Below are 19,435 nucleotides of genomic sequence, written 5' to 3'. Positions count from 1 at the left end.
CAAACTTATTCTTTCTCCCATTACAAAAATTGAATTATTCAACCTCTTTCACAAAGTCTACCATGTCCTAAAGTGGCTATACTTTGCAGTCTCTGGTAGATAAATTCAAATTTATGAGGTTACACAATTAGAAAAATAAAGGCTTTTTCATGATGCTGGATAGACAGATCACAACATTTAGCACTTGAAAAGTACACATAGGCTGTAGTAATATATAAGAATACAAGGAGTTCTCCCACGGCAATGCTATATGAACTGGAATGTGGTTTCTTATTGTCATCACAGTCAATGCTCAATTTAAAAGCACCAATGATCCATCCATCATTGCAATACAGTAAACATAGCAAAGTAATACAAGGTGAAAATATTGCATCTCTGGATCACTCCCGGTGCCACGTTCTAGTGAGTATAGGAATAGGAGGATAGAGCAGATGAATGCGTGGCTGAAGAGATGGTGCAGGAGGGAGGGCTTTAGTTTCCTGGATCATTGGGACGGTTTCTGGCAAAGGTGGGACCTGTACAAGTTGGACGGGTTGCACCTGAACCGGAACGGGACCAACATCCTTGCTGGAAGGTTTGCTAGTGCTGTTGGGGGGGGGTGGTTTAAACTAATTTGGCAGGGGGATGGGATACAGAGTGGAGGTACAGTAAGGGGTGTTGCACAGCCAAATATATAGAAGAGAAACTGAGTCAGTCTGAAAGGCAGAGCAAATATAGACCTGTTAAGGCACAAGCGAACAATGCAAGGGTGGATTGCATCTATTTTAATGCAAGGAGTCTTACGAGTAAGGCAGATGAATTGAAGGCATTGATTAACACATGGGAATATGATATTATTGCTATCACAGAGATATGGTTGAGGGAAGGGCAGGACTGGCAGCTCAATATTCCAGGGTATAGAATCTTCAGGTGTGACAGGGGAGGGTGTAAAAGAGGAGGTGGCATTGCACTGTTGATCAAGGAGTCAATTACTGCAGTAAGGAGGGATGATATCTTAGAGGTTCCTCAAATGAGGCCATATGGGTAGAATTTAAAAACAAAAAGGGGGCAATCACTTGGCTGGGAGTGTAGTACAGGCCTCCAAACAGTCAGGGAGAGATAGAGGATCAGATATGGAGGCAAATCTCAGAGAGGTGTAAAAATAATAGGGTAATAATGGTAGGGGATTTCAACTTCCCCAATATCAACTGACATAGCATTAGTGCAAAAGGTTTAAAGGGGGTGCAATTCTTAAAATGCATACAGGAGAGCTTTTTGAGCCAGCACGTAGGAAGTCCTACAAGAGAAGGGGCAGTACTGGACCTAATCCTAGGGAATGAAGCCGGACAAGTGGTAGATGTGTCAGTGGGAGAGCATTTCAGGGATAGTGATCAAAACTCTGTAAGATTTAAGGTAGTTATGGAAAAGGACAAAGAGAGACCGGAAATAAAAGTACTGAATTGGGCGAAGGCCAATTTCAATATGATAAAACAGGATCTGGCCAAAGTGGACTGGGAGCAGCTACTTGTAGGAAAGTCTACATCAGACCAGTGGGAGTCATTCAAAAAGGAAATAGTGAGAGTTCAGGGCCAACATGGGTAGGACCAACAAATCCAGAGAACCCTGGATGTCAAAGGATATAGAGGATTGGATAAGGAAAAAAAAAGGAGGCTTATGGCTGATTCAAAGAGCTGAAAACAACGAAGGCCCTAGAGGAGTATAGAAAGTGCGGGGGGGGTACTTAAAAAAGTAATGAGGAGAGCGAAGAGGGGACATGAAAAAACACTGGCGGGCAAGAGGATAACCAGGGAAAGAGTAGGGCCCATTAGGGACCAAAGTGGCAATCTGTGTGTGGAGCCAGAGGACATAGGTGAGGTTGTAAATGATTACTTTTCATCTGTGTTCACTAGGGAGAAAGACGATGTAGGTGTAGAGATCAGGGAGGGGGATTGTTATATACTTGAACATATCAGCATTGAAAGGGAAGAAGTATTAGCTGTTTTAGCGGGCTTAAAAGTGGATATATCCCCAAGCCCAGATGATATGTATCCCAGGCTGTTATGTGAGGCAAGGGAGGAGATAACACGGGCTCTGACACAAATTTTCAAATTCTCTCTGGCCACAGGAGAGGTACCAGAGGATTGGAGCACAGCGAATGCGGTACCATTATTCAAGAAGGGTAGCAGGGATAAACCAGGTAATTGCAGGCCAGTGAGTCTAACATCAGGGGTAGGGAAACTTGGAAAAAATTCTGAGGGACAGGATTAATCTCCACTTGGAGAAGCAGGAATTAATCAGGGATAGTCAGCATGGCTTTGTTAGGGGGAGATTGTGTCTAACAAACTCGATTGAATTTTTCGAGGAGGTGACTAGATGTGTAGATGAGGGTAAGGCAGTTGATGCAGTCTACATGGACTTCAGTAAAGCTTTTGATAAGGTTCTGCATAGGAGATTGGTTAAGAAGATAAGAGCCCATGGAGTCCATGGCAATTTGGCAAATTGGATCCAAAATTGGCTCAGTGGCAAGAGGCGAGGTTGATGGTACAGGGTTGATTTTACGAGTGGAAGCCTGTGACCAGTGGTGTACCACAGGGATCAGGGCTGGGACCCTTACTGTTTGTAGTGTACATTAATGATTTAGACGTGAATATAGGAAATATGATCAATAAGTTCTCAGCTGACGAAAATTGGTGGTGTTGTAAATAGTGAGGAGGAAAGCCTTAGATTACAGGACGATATAGATGGGCTGGTAAGATGGGCGGAGCAGTGGCAAATGGAATTTAATTCTGAGAAGTGTGAAGTGATGCATTTTGGGAGGACTAACAAGGCAAGGGAATATTCAATTGATGGTAGGACTCTAGGAAGTACAGAGGGTCAGAGGGACCTTGGTGTACTTGTCCATAGATCACTGAAGGCAGCAGCACAGGTAGATAAGGTGGTTAGACAGACATATGGCATACTTACTTGCCTTTATTAGCCGAGGCATAGAATATAAGAGCAGGGAGGTTATGATGGAGCTGTATAAAATGCTAGTTAGGCCACAGCTGGAGTACTCTGTACAGTTCTGGTCACTGCACTATAGGAAGGATGTGATTGCAGTGGAGAGGGTGCAGAGGAGATTCACCAGAATGTTGCCTGGGCTGGAGCATTTCAGCTATGAAGAGAGACTGGATAGACTATGGTTGTTTTCCTTAGAGCAGAGAAGGCTGAGGGAGGACATGATTGAGGTATACAAAATTATGAGGGGCATTAATAGGATAGATAGGAAGAAACGTTTTCCCTTAGCAGAGGATCAACAACCAAGGGGCATAAATTTAAGACAAGGGGCTGGAGGTTTAGAGGGGATTTGAGGAAAAAAATGTTCACCCAGAGGGTGGTTGGAATCTGCAATACACTACCTGAAGGGGTGGTAGAGGCAGGAACCATCACAACATTTAAGAAGTATTTAGATGAGCACTTGAAACGCCAGAGCATACAAGGCTACGGGCCAAGTGCTGGAAAATGGGATTAGAATAGATAGGTGGTTGATGGCCAGTACAGACATGATGGGCTGAAGGGCCTGTTTCTGTGCTGTATAACTCTATGATTATATGAACTTACAGATACTCAAAGAGGCAGAACTTTACAGACATTACTATTTACTTATTACTTTACAAAACTTGCTTGCGACAATTAACAGTTAACACCTTATTCACAGTTATCAATATTATATACCACATATATGTTTTGCCTAACCTCTCATGGTGGATTTATTGCACTTGTTAAGCAGAGAAAGAAGATGTATTTATAAAGAGCTTTACTGTGCTTTCAAATTGTCACAACTTACTTCACGACCAGCAAAGTACTTTATGTAATGAGAAAACATGTTGGTCAATTTGCACAAAGCAAGGTCCATCTTTGGTGCTGTTGGTAAAGGAAGCATTGTTGCTCAAGTACAGCAAGGAAAATACTGGCAGATAAAATGGTGAAGAGGGAGGAAGTTAAAGGGCAGGTGTTGCATCTCCTGCGTTCGCATATAAAGGTGCCATGGGAAGGGGATGGGATGTTGTTGTGATTGAGGAATAGACCAGGATGTTGCGCAGGGAATAGTCCCTTCACAATGCTAAAAGCAAGGGGCAGGGGTTGAGCAGTTTTTGGTGGTGGCATCATTACCAACAGCCCCTGCCTTCCCAGGTCTTCCATTTTTGATTTCAGTCGCATATGTTCCAGCAGCTCCAAGCCTTTTACCTGCCTGTTCCTATACCGACAATTCAACAGAGTAGAAGTTGCCCATTACCTTTTCTCTCCTACCTACAGTTTTTCTTAAAGCTGTTATAGTTCCAATTACTGATGTGCCCATTGGAAAAGATGGCTTTAAAAAAAAAGCAGTAAGGTGCATTCCTACAAGGTTTTAGCAGAAAATGAAGTTAATTAACTGTCTTGTGTTTCACCTACAGGGTTACCATTCCTATCTTTGAAATTTCTGGAATTGTTCCCACCTCAATCCTGCTCTAGATCTGGCAAACCTGAGTTAGATTCCAAGAGTTTGCATCATCTGTGGCGGCTCAACCAGATAGTGGACCACAACATCCAGATTGCATCACTGTTAATCACTGTTATCCTACAAATAACTCCAAGAATGGACCGGTGTCACTCTGGTTGACCTCCACTCCCAAAATGCAGCTTAAGCCCATTTCCTTGGGCTCTAACTGGGATTGGTGTTTACAAACTGCAAACAATGAAACTCGCTTAATGAAAATATCCCGTGTTCTAACTATTGTTATGACTGAGGCGGGAGGAGTGCACTGTTAATTCAGTCTCACTTCTCCACAGGTCACAACACAAATTTAAATTTTTCCAATTACTAATATAGGCAATCATATACATTATTTTTCCCCAGAACAGAACACACTAACCAGAGTTCTTTACTGAACAACAAAATTATCAGTTTATTATAGAACAAGGCTTAATTACTAACGAAGTAAAACATAAACACAGATTAAACTTTTAAAGTCCCAACATTAATTTTTAAAAGTCCCCTTATTTACCTTAGCATCTCACATTCACACATATATATACACCAGTTAACCGAAAAAATATAGAGGGATTTTTGGTTCAGAGCTGTTACAGACAAAAAAAAACCCCGGGCAGATCACTTGCCCACTCCCAATGAAAATAGTAGATGAGTCACACTGAACCAAAACTGGCACACAGTCCAACCTCCGAGCGCATGCAGACAGGCCAATGAGATCCCCCTAGAAGAGTTCTCTTCAGGTGGCGTTGAGAATTATTTTTAGTAGGCTTTCTTCAAATGCAGGAAACAAGATGAATTGACACCGTGAACTTCTGAGAGTCATTTCGGGAATGGCGGGAAAGTGAGCTGGGTGGTAGTCTTTTCTCCTTCCTTGACACTTCAGAAGACTTGACTTTATCTCCTTCCAGAAGGTAAAACACACACACAGTAACACACAACCAGAAAGCTTGTCAGTTTTCTGCCCTTCCAGGTGCTCTGCTACTATGGGCTTGTCCAATCAAAGGAACGCTAGTCTTCTCTGCTCCTGTTACCAGGGTTTCTGTTCTATCCCTAACGCGAGCCATGTGACAACCAGCAACACTGTTGCCAATCCGGCTTCCTCAGTGTCCACTTAATGTCTCTCCTTGTTTAAAAAAACTGGTCCAACATTTATTCCGTTAAATTTTTTTTAAAGGAATTTATAGTTTAACAATCATTTTCATAATACTATACAAACAAAAACTCTCCCAGACGCAACCTCAGATTGGAAGTCAGATTCAGGAAAATAAAGTCTCAAAATATCACAGTATGCCATGCACTCAGTACTATTCAACAGGCAAACCTTGTAGAAAAATTAATTAGCAAGTTATGTTTGACATCCTAACTGGTGGGCTTTTTAAAGTACTTTGGGTGGCAGTCATAATGGAAATTGTGGATAAGATTTTTTTCCTGCTTTGATGCATTATCTGAGTTTGTTTTAACAGTTAATAAGCAATCAAAAGGAAAAAAATGACAAACCTTGAGGTGCACTGGATTTCATTTTAAAATTCCGTACCCTACTCCTTGGCCCTTCAGTGCTCCACTCCCTCAGCCTTCCCACTGCATTCTATTTTCCAGCCTTACTGTGCTCTACCTTGCTGGCTCAGAATAGAAACACAATAGATATCATAATGATACTCTGTAGCCAAGACCGAATTATCAATAATCCTTCAGTGTTCCAAAAGGAAGTATCTGAAGACTTACTATGGTCTTTTGACTGTGCCTTATTATTAGGCAGTCTACGAGCAACAATTCCATACAAAACCCCACCCCACCCCTTCTGTGGCATTGTGCTGCCCTCTACCCATTGTTCCTATTCACTGTCACCACATGCCAGAAGGGAGGGGGGGAAAGTGGGAACAGGTTACTGAGTTGGATGATCAGCCATGATCATAATGAATGGCGGAGCAGGCTCAAAGGGCCAAATGGCCTACTTCTGCTCCTATTTCCTATGTTTAATTCCAAACAAAATGGATGGTCCCAACAATTCTGAAATATAACTCATTATAACAGATGATAACTGAGAGGTAACTTTATTCATACAATTCAGAAGAATATGCTTCACCTTTAAACTAACAGACCATGTGCTCAACACCTACTTGTTGCTGCTGACTACGTAGGTCAGTGATCTCCTTCTGATCGTCCTCATGCAGCCTCTTCAACTCCTCACAGGTCTGCTGGACGTGATTGTGTTCCCGTAGCAACTGGGTGTTCTCCCTCTTGATGACCTCCATTTCCTCCTTGAGTTGAGACTGATCATTTCGCAGGCGACTGTGCAATGTGCTAAAGGGGTAAAAGAGAAGTGTTTTGGGAAGTAGGATTTTCTTCTTGTACCACCAGTCTAACCTATTGTTTAATGGTTAACAAATTTAGAATACAATCACTGTAAATAATTTACAATTAATTAACAGTACAGCCTCCACTTTTCAAGCTAAACATGTATTGCTAATTTCAGAAAAATTGACCTCTGTTCTCCTCATACCTCAGTGTAAAGAACGAACTCTACTGGAAAACTGATAAGAACAAATTGCTGGGTTACAAGATGACCGACTTTGTGTTTTAAGTACTGTGCGTGTTGAATTTTCACAAATATCACATTTAAGCATCATCAATGACTGAGGTCTTATCCTTTAGACAACCAGGAAATCTAAGAAAATGACAATCTCATTGGGCCAGATGGTTCCTTCAGTTTCAGTTCGGGCATTGTCATGTTGAAAGAAACACCTTCATAGAAGTAAAGCTGCCAAACTGTCAGGGATCTCTTTATTCGCAGAATATTAATCCTATGCTATAAAAAATGTACAATGTAAAAAAATATTTAAAAGTCAAAGTTAAACACTTGGATCTTGCTCACTCTATCTTTTTCTGTCTTGGTATTCTTGATGCTAGTTTAGCTCATCCTTACTTAAATTTCCCTCCATCTAATGCAATCGAACCTATTGATTCGTACTCTTCTAGAATCAATTTTATAGCACAGAGCATGACCATTGAGTGCACTGTGTCTGCATCAGCTCTCTGAAAGTGCTATAATAAATAAAAACAAAAATTGCTGGAAATACTCAGCAGATCTGGCAACATCTGTGAAGAGAGAAGCAGAGTTAATGTTTCAGGTCTATGACCTTTCATCAGACCTGAAATGTTAACTCCACTTCTCTCGCCACAGATGCTGCCAGACCTGCTGAGTATTTCCAGCACTTTCTGTTTTATTTCACATTTCCAGCATCCCCAGTATTTTGCTTTTATTACTCTGATAGAGCTATGCAATTAACCCCATTTCTCATGTCCTTCCTCCACATTCTTTAATTTCTTTTTCAAATATTTATCCACTTCCCTTTTACTAGTGATCATGGATTCTAACATCCATCATTGTTTCTGGTAGGGCATTCCACATCCTCACCATACTCTGCATAAAACAATACTCCTAAGTTCTCCCTTTATTCTTTTGATGATCTTAAATTTATGCTCTCTAGTTAGCAATAGGTCAACAATCTATATCTGTATTTAGCCGGATATTATACAAGTATTTAAGTTGATTTGTATTTATACATTATTTGAAAACAAGCTGGAAATGAATTGTAAAGGCTTTTTGAGTAAACTTTTGCAGCAAACCTATTACCAAGTACTTACTTTTTTTTAAAACTTCAAAGGGATTTAAGGAATGTTTGCATGCTGGAGTAGAGAACATATTTACGGGACTTGTGATTTATTTCAATATTAAGAATTTTTAAATAATGATTATGTAATTATACAGCTGTGTGAGCTAGTTCTTTATCATACTGCAGTGAATGCAAAAGTATTAATTATGAATTTTAGGCATCTATCAAGACACTTCCTTCACATTCTCTGGGCAGAATTCTTACAAGCCTTTTACCAAATTCTTTTACTCAAGATGTGCATTACACCCCATCTCTGCATCGGAATAATAATGTCCGAATCAACACCACAGTAAAACTTACAGCAATATTTTCAAAATAGAAAAATTAAAACAAATGCCAAACAGTCATGTAAACTTTACATTTAATTTTAAACAAAGCACACAAATTTCTTTAGCTTATGTAATTATGTATCACAGTTAAGGGATTTAAAATAATTAAAGACAGCAGGACGACGGCTTCTAAGTAAATCCTTTCAGTAACTTTTTTGAAGGCGTTTGTGATTCTAATGAGCACATTGCACATTCAAAATCATGTTTAAGTGATATAAAAAATATCAGACTTCCAAACAGAGTACGTCATGGTGATTCTAAGGCCCAAAGTAAAAATTTCAGAAATAAAAAAGGGGCTTCATGCTGATAATGAATGGGAAAGAAAATAAAGGGGCTTTAAACTGTGCATTTTCTTCTATTTAAATTAGTAAAACTGTTCCATGTGCATAAAGTAGCTTTTTTTTGTTATACTCGTGGACAATGTAATTATGCAGTAAACCACAGGAAAATGGTGTGATGCATTTACCCTTCACTGCTGTTGTTAATGCCTGCAGCACTGAAAGCTGTGAGACACAGTTAAAGAGGTGGTTTCATAGCAGCAATATAAACAAAGGCAGAGGTAGACAGTTTTTGGCTGTCTGTACATGCTGGCAGTGCATTTTTTTTTTGCTCACCAGCAATTGGGAACAGTATTATCGTCAAAAACAAACTGTCAAGTTGAAGTGGTTGTGTAGGACAAATAAAGTAATAAAATTTACTTTAGTCCCTTTACATAGATGGTTACTCCTGTATGTGTGTTACACACACCAGCTACCCACTGTCTAATTGGATTAAAGTCAATTTTATCCAGCCCGAAATGTGAACAACCCTCAAAGACAAATGGTAAATTACAGCTCAGATTATATACCACTAAAACAAAACTAATACCAAGAAATTATAAAAATAAACAACATGATGTCCTTGATTATTTTGAAAATGGCCACAGCAGTTACCAGAAACCTATGACCCTCTGCTTAGATGTGCCTCTTGTCACAATCTTCATGGTTGACTCTTCATGCCCTCTGAAGCGCCTTGGGACATTTTACTACGTTAAAAGCATTGTATAAATGTTAGTTGTTGTTTTGGAAGCAGATCAACTAGGAAAAAGGAATCATGACAGCCTCCTCAGTATTGCCCATTGAGAATGAAAACTTAAATAAAATTAATAACAATTTTCTAGTTGATCTAGAGATCAATTAAAGCTGCGCTTTTTGCAAACGTTTTCAGTGATCTCCAAGTAACAACCCAAATACAAATCCAGTGGTGGAAAGGAAGAGGAGCATTAAACAGCATTGAAGATCTTGAATACTGACATGTCAATTGTTGCTGAGAGCACACTACATTCATTTGTACCTCACTTACAGAAAGTGAGACAGCTTGAATAAAATAGGTTACATATAACATTTATTTCATCACAATATCCTGGACTGGCTACTGGACATAGATATTGGGCTGGATTTTGCTAAGAGTGAAGCTAACAGTGCTCATCATTACTTATGTGGAGACCCAACAGCAGCTACTGGTGGCCACATACATGCAGCTAAACCCTGAAGATGGCACCTGAGATGTGCCGCTTTTCCATAAACTGCATGGAAACAGCATCTTGCCTCCTCCTTATTCAAATGTATTGAATGGCTTGAAATTCTTGTAATTACATCATAGATACAGCCTAAACGCACCACAGAAAGTTAATTCAAATAATTTCCAGTCTAAAAACTCTTTTAATAGCATGTTAAGTCTTAATTACTCTCTGGCACTAAAAGGTAACTTTAATAAAAGTGGAGTTTCATTCCTTCAGATTTTAATTATTGTTGGAGATTTTAAACTTTTCTTGGCTCCATGTGGAAACAGCTTTCCCAATTAAACACTTGAATTATTCAGTTGGTAGCTGAGCCACACAGACCAAGAAGGTCAAGGTTTGATCTCCCAGAATTAGCTGATCGACACCAACCACAATACATTTGGCATTGGTAATGGAAAGTCATCTATGGTTTCCATTCCTGATCACTATCTAAGGACTTTGTTTGAAATGTGAATATGTGGATGATGAGTAAGCACAGGATCAGGTTCAACTGAGATGCCCGTGATTGAATAGCCTTACAATACTCACTCTGAGGGTCACACATAATTAACAGTCAATACTGGAGAAAAATCAGCACCCCATACCCCGATAAGGGGACAATGCTATCAAGAAAACAGGAAGAAGAAAAGCTACAATTGTTATCAAAATAAAATGGTCAGTGCTCCCAGTCCTGCTCTCTATTCAATGACTATTTTTGAAATTGTACTGCAGGCGCTGGGCTGACAGGATCAGCATTATCTGAAATGCTCCATGCCTGCAGCATTCATCGTCAATGCTCAAATGTGCATAATTGTTGCACGGGCAAGGCACCATGGACCCAGTGGAACTGTACCCCAGAAGGGAAAGGAAAAGATGAAGAAAATTGAAAAAGGAAAGCTGAATACAGACACTCATATATTGTTAATGTTCTCTCAGCCCCACAGCAGTTCCAGATAACTGAATCCAGCCCAGTATGCAAACAATAGTCAATTTCTGTCACTCAACAAAATAAAACTTGGCAAAATCGGAGAAGACTACTTAATCCCAATTCAGTTTGTATCTTTTATATATACACTTGTAAAGGAAAAATTTGCAGGGCTGTGGAGAAACAGCAGGATGTGGCATTAATTGGATACCTTTGTCAACAAGCCAGTTCAGGCACGATGGGCTGAATGACACTGTAATAATTGGGCGGCACAGTGGCGCAGTGGTTAGCACCGCAGCCTCACAGCTCCAGGGACCCGGGTTCGATTCCGGGTACTGCCTGTGTGGAGTTTGCAAGTTCTCCCTGTGTCTGCGTGGGTTTTCTCCGGGTGCTCCGGTTTCCTCCCACAAGCCAAAAGACTTGCAGGTTGATAGGTAAATTGGCCATTATAAATTGTCACTAGGTGGTAGGGAAATAATGGGACAGGTGGGGATGTTTGGTAGGAATATGGGATTAGTGTAGGATTAGAATAAATGGGTGGTTGATGTTCGGCACAGACTCGGTGGGCTGAAGGGCCTGTTTCAGTGCTGTATCTCTAAACTAAACTAAACTACTCGAGTTATCAATGGGTTAAGAAAATGCCAAGGTTCATTATTATAGTTCACAATGAGAATTTTCTGTACATTACAATAGGTAACTACAGAGAGTTGAAAACATAATTACAAGGTACTACATCAGAGATTACTGAAGAAAAAGTAGTCTGGTATAGATTTCTCTTATTTTGTAGCTAACATAAGAGAATGAGACTGGATTCACACCTGCTAATGAACAATCTAAATTCTCCGTTTATATACAGCACTACATGTAGCCAACCTTTAATTGTGGCTTTTGTATGTCATATTGATTAACAATTACCTTGAGAGCACTATTTTGCAATTGTACTTTGTGCTAAAATGGCCTGACAACCAGATGGCTTAATGTTTTGACACTTTGAGAACCTGCATGAGCAAATTAATATTGTCATGTAGACCCCCACCTGCCAAGAATAATTTTGTCATATGAGCATTGATTTTAAACTGTGGCTGGAGTGAAGAAATAACTTCTTTGAAGATGACCAGACACTGGGCTGGAAGGACACTTGCATACTAGGAGATGCTGTTTGTGGAGTCAAAGGACCATCCCCTGCTCCAATTAACCCAAATGGATTTTGATCACCAGACATTGAAGGTGTAAGGAAGCGCATTCTAGAGACTACTAAGGTAATACAATCTACAAACCTCGTAGGAGAGACTGTTCCAAATAAGGAGATAGTCACATGACTAAACTGCTGGGCAACCTGGGTTTTTTTTTGAATTGTACCACACAGAAAGGAACAGAAGGCAGTTCGCAACTGAAGCTGGAACAAGGAAGCCACTCTCTCTCTCTCTCACTATCTCCCTAGCCACCGGGCCCGCGGAAGACATGTGAACCTCAAGAGAGAAAAGACTCTGACATCGAAACAAGTTGAAGCGTGCACGGGGCCCCAACGAATTGCAAGACTTACCGGCAACCAAAGACTCCACATTGAACTTAAAGGACTGTAACTACTAGATATTGCCTCAAACTTTTGCCCTCTATTCCTTCTACATTTTCTGCCTCTGTCTGCGAGTGTGTTATCGGGTATGCATGCTAGCTTGATCACGTTGCATATTCGTAGTTGTTAACTGGATTAGAGTTTATGATTAATAAACTTCTACCTTTCTTGTTTAAATCTAAGGAAACCTGATTGATTTCTTTGCCTTACATTTGGAGCAGTGAACAAGGATTCACTAGGGGGGAGCTACAAACACGGTGTTTTAAAATTAAACCCTGTTAGGATTAAACCAGGCAAAGGCTGAGAGGGAACCCCTGGACCCGTTCTCACCTGGTCGTAACAATATATTAACTTGGTCTTCCAAAGTGAAAAAAGCACAATAATTACAGGGAATAATGGATAATTGGGCTACATTACAAAGGTGAATAGGATCTCAAATGGATTTTGACCATTACCTGGACAAGAAAACAGACACTCCACACATACAAATCCAGAAGCAAAGAGCAGCCTCACACACATTTGTAATCTCTCTCTCTGATTTAATCACTTTTCACAAAGTAAACCTGTTCCTTTCCCATCTATTTCTGTTTATCAAAAATGATCTATAACCTATCAAGATTCTGTTGGCAATGAAGCTGTACAACATTAGTACTTCAACAACTTCCATCTGGGGTGCTACGACTATGACAATGCAAAATTAAAATATGCACATTAACTACTTTATGAAGGTTTAACCATAATTTGGCAATCCTAGCAAAAAATGGAGTTTGCTGGCCTTTGGCCCTGGTGAATTCTGAGAGCAGTCCCTCACTTCAATTTGCATAAACTATTGGCTGCATTTCAGAATAGCTTTTTATGGATTTACTTAGGATGTCACTTGATCTGTTCTCTGTAGGATATGTTTAAATTATGTATTCTTCCACACTTCTGACACAGGTTTCGAGAACTCCAGAAACGTGCTGGAACATTAGAAGAATACAAGAAAAAGTGAAGGACCAAAAAAAGCCATTCAGCCTATCAATACTTATTCTGATTAATTCACAAAAAGGCTATTAAACTTTATTTTCAATATCCCTAATGGTTGATTCTGTTACCTTACTTGGCAAACTATGTCAAACACTGATTACTCTAAGCAGAGAATTTTTTCTGGCGTTGGTTTTAAATGTATTTTGCATTATTTTAAATTGATGCCTATGCCTTTAATCTGGGTCCATTGGCCAGATGAACCTTGAAGTAAAATTATGGACTCACTTCATACCATTTAATAGTTTGCATACACTAAGGACATGTCCATCTTTCTAGACTTTAAATTAATTCCTACATTTAATTTTCTGTATGTTTGCTGGACTTCAAATTTATTATTACATTTAATATGTTTGCTCAGTTATTTAGCCAATCTAAATTCTCCTTCACATCATTAACTACATTCCTGATTCCCCTTTTTAGGGTTCGCAAATTTAATACAGACTTGGTTTCTGCAGTCAGGTCACTTCTGTAAACTTAATAAACAGTAGGTTCTAACCCCACACTCTGCGCTACACCTCCCACAATGGTTCACTGTTTATTTTTAATCCAACCTCTTATTTAGTCATGTGTCCTACTTTAAACTTGCAGGAATATGCTTTTCAAGTAAACTTATCAGATTCTTTGAAAATACATATAAATTATATATAGGGAATTCAATGGTCCATTTTATTGATAATATCCTTAAAGAAAACAAGGAGGTTTGTGAAACATGCTCTTTCCCTTGTAAAGCGATCCTCACTGTTTCTTTAAACTATTACAACAAAGGTTCTTCTCCAGCCTTTTACTTAAAATGGTTTCCACTTATTTTACGCTAATGGAGCTACCTTTGTTTCCTTTTTTTAAATACTAAGTTTGCTTCCTATTAATCCTGTGGAACTCCATTTGTAGCTAGGGAAATTCTTATAACTTTCCTCTACATGAATAATGTTGTTGGATTGAAAGTCCAGAGATCAAGAGTTCAAATCTCACTATGGCAAGTTGTGAAACAGAATTTGATAAATCTGGTAATTTGTTGGCTGGCACTATAAAACATTACCATGAAAGCTTTTGTACAGTTGTGAAAAGGGACCTACCCAGTCTGGCTTACACATTTTACACTATGTAGTTGACTCTTAATGCCCTCCAGGCAACTTAGAATGGACAATAAATACTGCCTTGTCAGCATCATCCATACCCCAAGAACAAATTCAAATAGAACATGCCCGCCTCTTGAAATGTATTTCCTTCATTTGCTCATCACCTAGCAACCCTGGATATGATTTCTGCTGAGCGTCAATGAGGCCAGAATGACAGAAAATGGGATGTATGAAGTTCGAAAGACATTACCACCTTATTTAAATATGCCCACCTGTTTTACAGTGATAGGTTCCACCGCCTGACAGAAATGAAAGCACAAAATTGAGCAAGCAGTAAAGTGGGCCGAGATGCGGCACACCAGATTGCCGTCACTTTCTCATCCACTGGAAGACTGTCCCAAAAAAAAAAACTGGAAATATGTGCACGTAAATCCAAACTCAAGGATCTGCTTCACCGGCCTCAGACTGTCTCCCCCTTCGTGGTCCCTCCTCTCTAATGCATATTACCTCGTACTCCCCTGTGGCTTTCCACTGTTATTTATGTAATGCTGCACTCTCCCAAGAGCCTTTCTGTTCATATTTTATTGCTCCATACTGCATAAAACTTTTCCAAGATGTAGCTATTTAATTCCTTATGTTCCACACAACCGATTCGTTGATATATTTTACTATTTATTTACTTATTTCTTCATACATTGCAGCACTTTTCCACTGAAAGATATTTATTTCTCAGTAATTCAGAGGTTTTCCAAGGTGGTTACTGCAGGCGCACTGAAGATTCTCTCACATGGTTGGAAATATACTAATGTTAAAATGATTTTAATTAAGACTGGCCTCATTGCTCCCTCTCAGGCCCCATCTCCAGGCCCCCACCTCAAACACCTGCCCCTGCCCCAATCATTTTTTTCATCTACACTTGTTCCAATGGAATGGTGAGACACACAAATTACTGCATAGTTTTAAACAGGAATTGCAAGCTTCCTTAAATGAGACATCAGCAGGAAGTTGAAGCAAAGCCTTGTTGTGGCAAATCTCAGCATGTGGATGCTATTAGAATAGCCACCAGACTATCTGCAGCCTCAGTACCATATTTGACCCCGAGATGAGCTTCGACCACATGTTTCCACGAAGATTGCTTATTTCCACCTCCATAACATTGCCCAATTCCAGCCTTGCCTCAGCTCAACTGCTGCTGAAACCCTCATCCATGCCTTTGTTACCTCTAGACTTGACTATTCCAACGCACACCTGGCCAGCCTCCCATGTTCTACCCTCCACAAACTTGTCATCCAAAACTCTGCTGCCCATCTCCCAACTCACTCCAAGTTCCATTTGCTCATCACTCCTGTGCTTGCTGACCTACACTGACTTCTGGTCAAACCATGCCTTGACTATACAATCCTCATTCTCAAATCCTTCCGTGACCTCACCCTCCCTATCTCGGTAATCTCCTCCAATACCAAAAACTCACCGAGATATCTGCGCTCCTCTAATTCAGGCCTCTTGAATATCCCAGATTTTAATCACTCCCACTACTGGTGGCCGTGCCTTCATTCACTGAGGTCTAGGCCCTCCCTACACCTCTCTGCCTCACTTTCCTCCTTGAAGACCCTTTTGGTCACCTGCCCTAATATCTCTGTATGTGGCCCGGTGTCATATTTTGTTTTATAATACTCCTGTGAAGCTCCTTGGGGTATTTTATTGCATAAAGGCACTATATAAATACAAGTTGTTGTTGTACTTACTGATAAAAATCTGCTTCTTTGACTGCTTCCTCACATTTCTTCAGTGTTTTTGTGTGCTGGTTCTGCAGAGACTGTAGGTCTGACATGGCTTTCATGCACTGCATCTTTAGTCTCTCATAGTCATGGCTCGGCTTTGGACTGGGTCTGTTGAGCCAAAGATATGAAACATTAGTAACAGCAAAATCAGGGAGTCACTCTATACTAGATTAAGGAACAAGAGTAGGTCATTCAGCTCCTCGAGCAATTAGACCATGGCTGATCTGCACCTCAACTCCATTCTCCTGCCCTAGCTCTATATCCCTGGATACCCTTACCTAACAAAAATTGATTGATCTCGGTCTTGAAAGCTCCTATTGACCCCCAGTATTCACAGCCTTTCGGGCAGAGGTTTCAAATTTCTACCAGCCTGTGTGTGAAAAAGTGCTTCCTGCTTTCACTCCTGCATGGTCCAGTTCTGATTTTATGTCCCCTTGTTCACGATTCGCCCATCAGATGAAAGAGTTTCTCCATATCTACCCTATCAAATCATTTTAACATTTTAAACATCGCAAATGGAGTTAGTACTGATTGCATCCTCCGAAACACTGATCCAAATGCTGAAAAACCTTTTCCACTCCATTATATTCATCAAGGACTTTGCGTGTACATCACCTTTCTACTTTCCAAAAAAAACTGACACAGAATAGCATTCCAATAAGTATTACAAACAATATCTATCAGCAACATTAACAATAATACTTCTCCACAATTTAGTTAATTAAAGCAATTGTTCTGGGATGACGCACAAATATTGCACTGGAAAGTCTTACTCTTGTCTGGAGGCTGCTCGGGTTCAAAATAATTGTTAAAAATGTGCTCTAGATCAATGTTGTCCAACAGAAATTGCTGCTCAGCTATGGACGACACAGTTTTAGCCACATACACTAATTTTAGCTGAAAACGCTCTTACATATACGACAGGCAATTGCACTTCATGTGTATATTTACTTAACAAACATCTACCATGATGCAGTCATTCTCTTTCACGACGGTTTGAAATTCTGGCATGAGACCAAAGCACACCTTAATGCAGCTTCTAGTTTTTGTTCAGTAATTGCGAGTGGTGCTTTGACTTCAGTAATTGCTCAAAAGATTGACTCGCACGAGACATGCCAGACCCACCCTAGCACTCCGCCTGAACACAGTTGGGTGCTGCTTACCCTTTGTAACAATGTGGCCTGTTGGAACTGCTCGTTATTGGTTGGGCTTGCATTCTTCAGCTGGCCTGCAGCACTTATTCCAATTGGTCAAGCTGACCACGACAGCAGCTCTCCTCTATGTACAATGTTACTGATCTTAGCACGATGAGTAATTAAGTCTGGCGTTTTCACCCATATTATATACTATTTTAGCAGGTAACCAATAAGCAGTAACCAAGGAAACAAAACAAGTAACCAAGGAAACAAAACAATCAGAATCAATTCTCAAGCTCAGCTTTTCATCTGTCATTTATGAATAAATGCACAATGTTGAAGGTGAAGAAAAGTTGAAGTTGTTAACGACCGTGGCGGGAGCAATGCACTGTCAATTCAATCCCGTCACTCCACAGGTCACAGCATATTATTGAAATTTTCCCCAGCCAACCAGAAAAAAGCCAAATTAAACACTCTTGTAACCCCTGGAATAAAACAGACCAAACCAGGTATCTTTAGACAACAAATTAACCATTTATTAAAAAATTAAATCTTAAACACTATTAAGATAAACCTATGTCTAAAAACCTCATAAATTCTTATTTTAATCCAACTTCCCCATTCACACACATACACTCAAAAATAACAGTAGTTAACTGGTTTTAAAAGTAGTGTTTTTTTAAAAATGCTGTTTAAGAATAAATAAATAAGTCTTTGTGGGTTACATTCCTGATGGATGAGGTATTCTAATGTGAATATAATCAAATGTTACTCGAAGTTTCCACGTGGATTTGATGAAATTGTTCTTAATAGGCATTCAAAACACTTCTGCTGCAGCAGGCATCAAACACCAAATTCCAGAAAAATACACTGTCAAGAGAGATTCAATCTTGAAGTAAATACTTCCTGGCTTGGAAGTAAAGAAAATAAGTTTTACTACCTTCAGCAGTACAAACGGTCTCTTAAAAGAAAGAGCTTTTGTCCTCAACAGGCAATCAACTCGGCCTGTAGCTCCCTGTAGAAATTTTGCTGAGAAAAAATGGACAGCTCTTCAGTAGCACACCTCGCTGGAAAGTCTCTTGAAACAAGCTGGTTCTTGCCAGTTTTACACAGTCAAATCGAAACATTATACCATGTGACCTCTCTCTCTCTCTCCTGCTGTGGCCTAGGGTAACAAGTGCAGATGGCACTTTGTCTCAGAAAATCCAAAACTTCTCTCCCTTTCTTAAAGGCAAACTGATTTTAAGAGTCTTAAAGGCACACTGTTTTAATCAGAGGAGAAAAATAATTACAGTTCCGTGACAAAGTGCACATGGATACACCACATGAATGACTGAGTCACATGTTAAACAACAGTTTCTAGAACTCATTTGCTATTTACTAACCAAAATTATAATTAGCTACAGCTGGATTCCCAAATAATCACATGTGGCTACTGCCTCTGTTGTCAAACTGCTTGAACATTGTGAAAACCCGAAGCCATCATCTTCAGCCTCCGCCAAAGAATCCATATCCTTGCTACAGATTCCATCCACCTCTGCGGCCACTGTCTGAAGTTAAACCAGGCTATTTGCAACCTTGGTGTGCTATTTGACCAGGAGCTGAGTATTCAACTACATATCCTCTGCATCATAAGGGCCTTCGCCTAGCTGCTGCTGAATCCTTCATGCATGCCTTTTTCACCTCCAGACTTCTTCTGGTTGGCTTGTCATTCTTCATAAACTAGAGTTCATTCAAAATTCTGCTGTCCACATTCTATCTTGCACCAAGACCCTTACTCATTACCTCCATGCAACCTGATCTACATCAGCTCTTGGATCCCAATGCCTCAAATTTTAAAATGTTCATCCTCTGTCAATCCCTTTATGGCCTTGCCATTCCCT

The 19,435-nt window shown here is 40.0% G+C and overlaps 1 protein-coding gene across 13 annotated transcripts in view; it reads right to left on the bottom strand.

Moving 5' to 3' along the window:
- dlg5a (discs, large homolog 5a (Drosophila)) overlaps positions 1–19,435 on the bottom strand; it is a 199,289-nt gene that overhangs the window by 86,316 nt on the left and 93,538 nt on the right. For all 13 annotated transcript variants that reach the window (XM_068020571.1, XM_068020579.1, XM_068020575.1 and 10 more), the window contains exons 5-6: positions 16,381–16,524; positions 6,610–6,793 (exon numbers count right to left, since the gene is read on the bottom strand). In XM_068020571.1, coding sequence (XP_067876672.1) covers positions 6,610–6,793; positions 16,381–16,524 — 328 coding nt within the window. The remainder of the gene's footprint in view (positions 1–6,609; positions 6,794–16,380; positions 16,525–19,435) is intronic.

The sequence above is a fragment of the Heterodontus francisci genome, chromosome 42 (assembly GCF_036365525.1).
Source record: "Heterodontus francisci isolate sHetFra1 chromosome 42, sHetFra1.hap1, whole genome shotgun sequence".
NCBI classification, from domain to species: domain Eukaryota; kingdom Metazoa; phylum Chordata; class Chondrichthyes; order Heterodontiformes; family Heterodontidae; genus Heterodontus; species Heterodontus francisci.
This window is presented reverse-complemented; position numbering and strand designations above follow the sequence as displayed.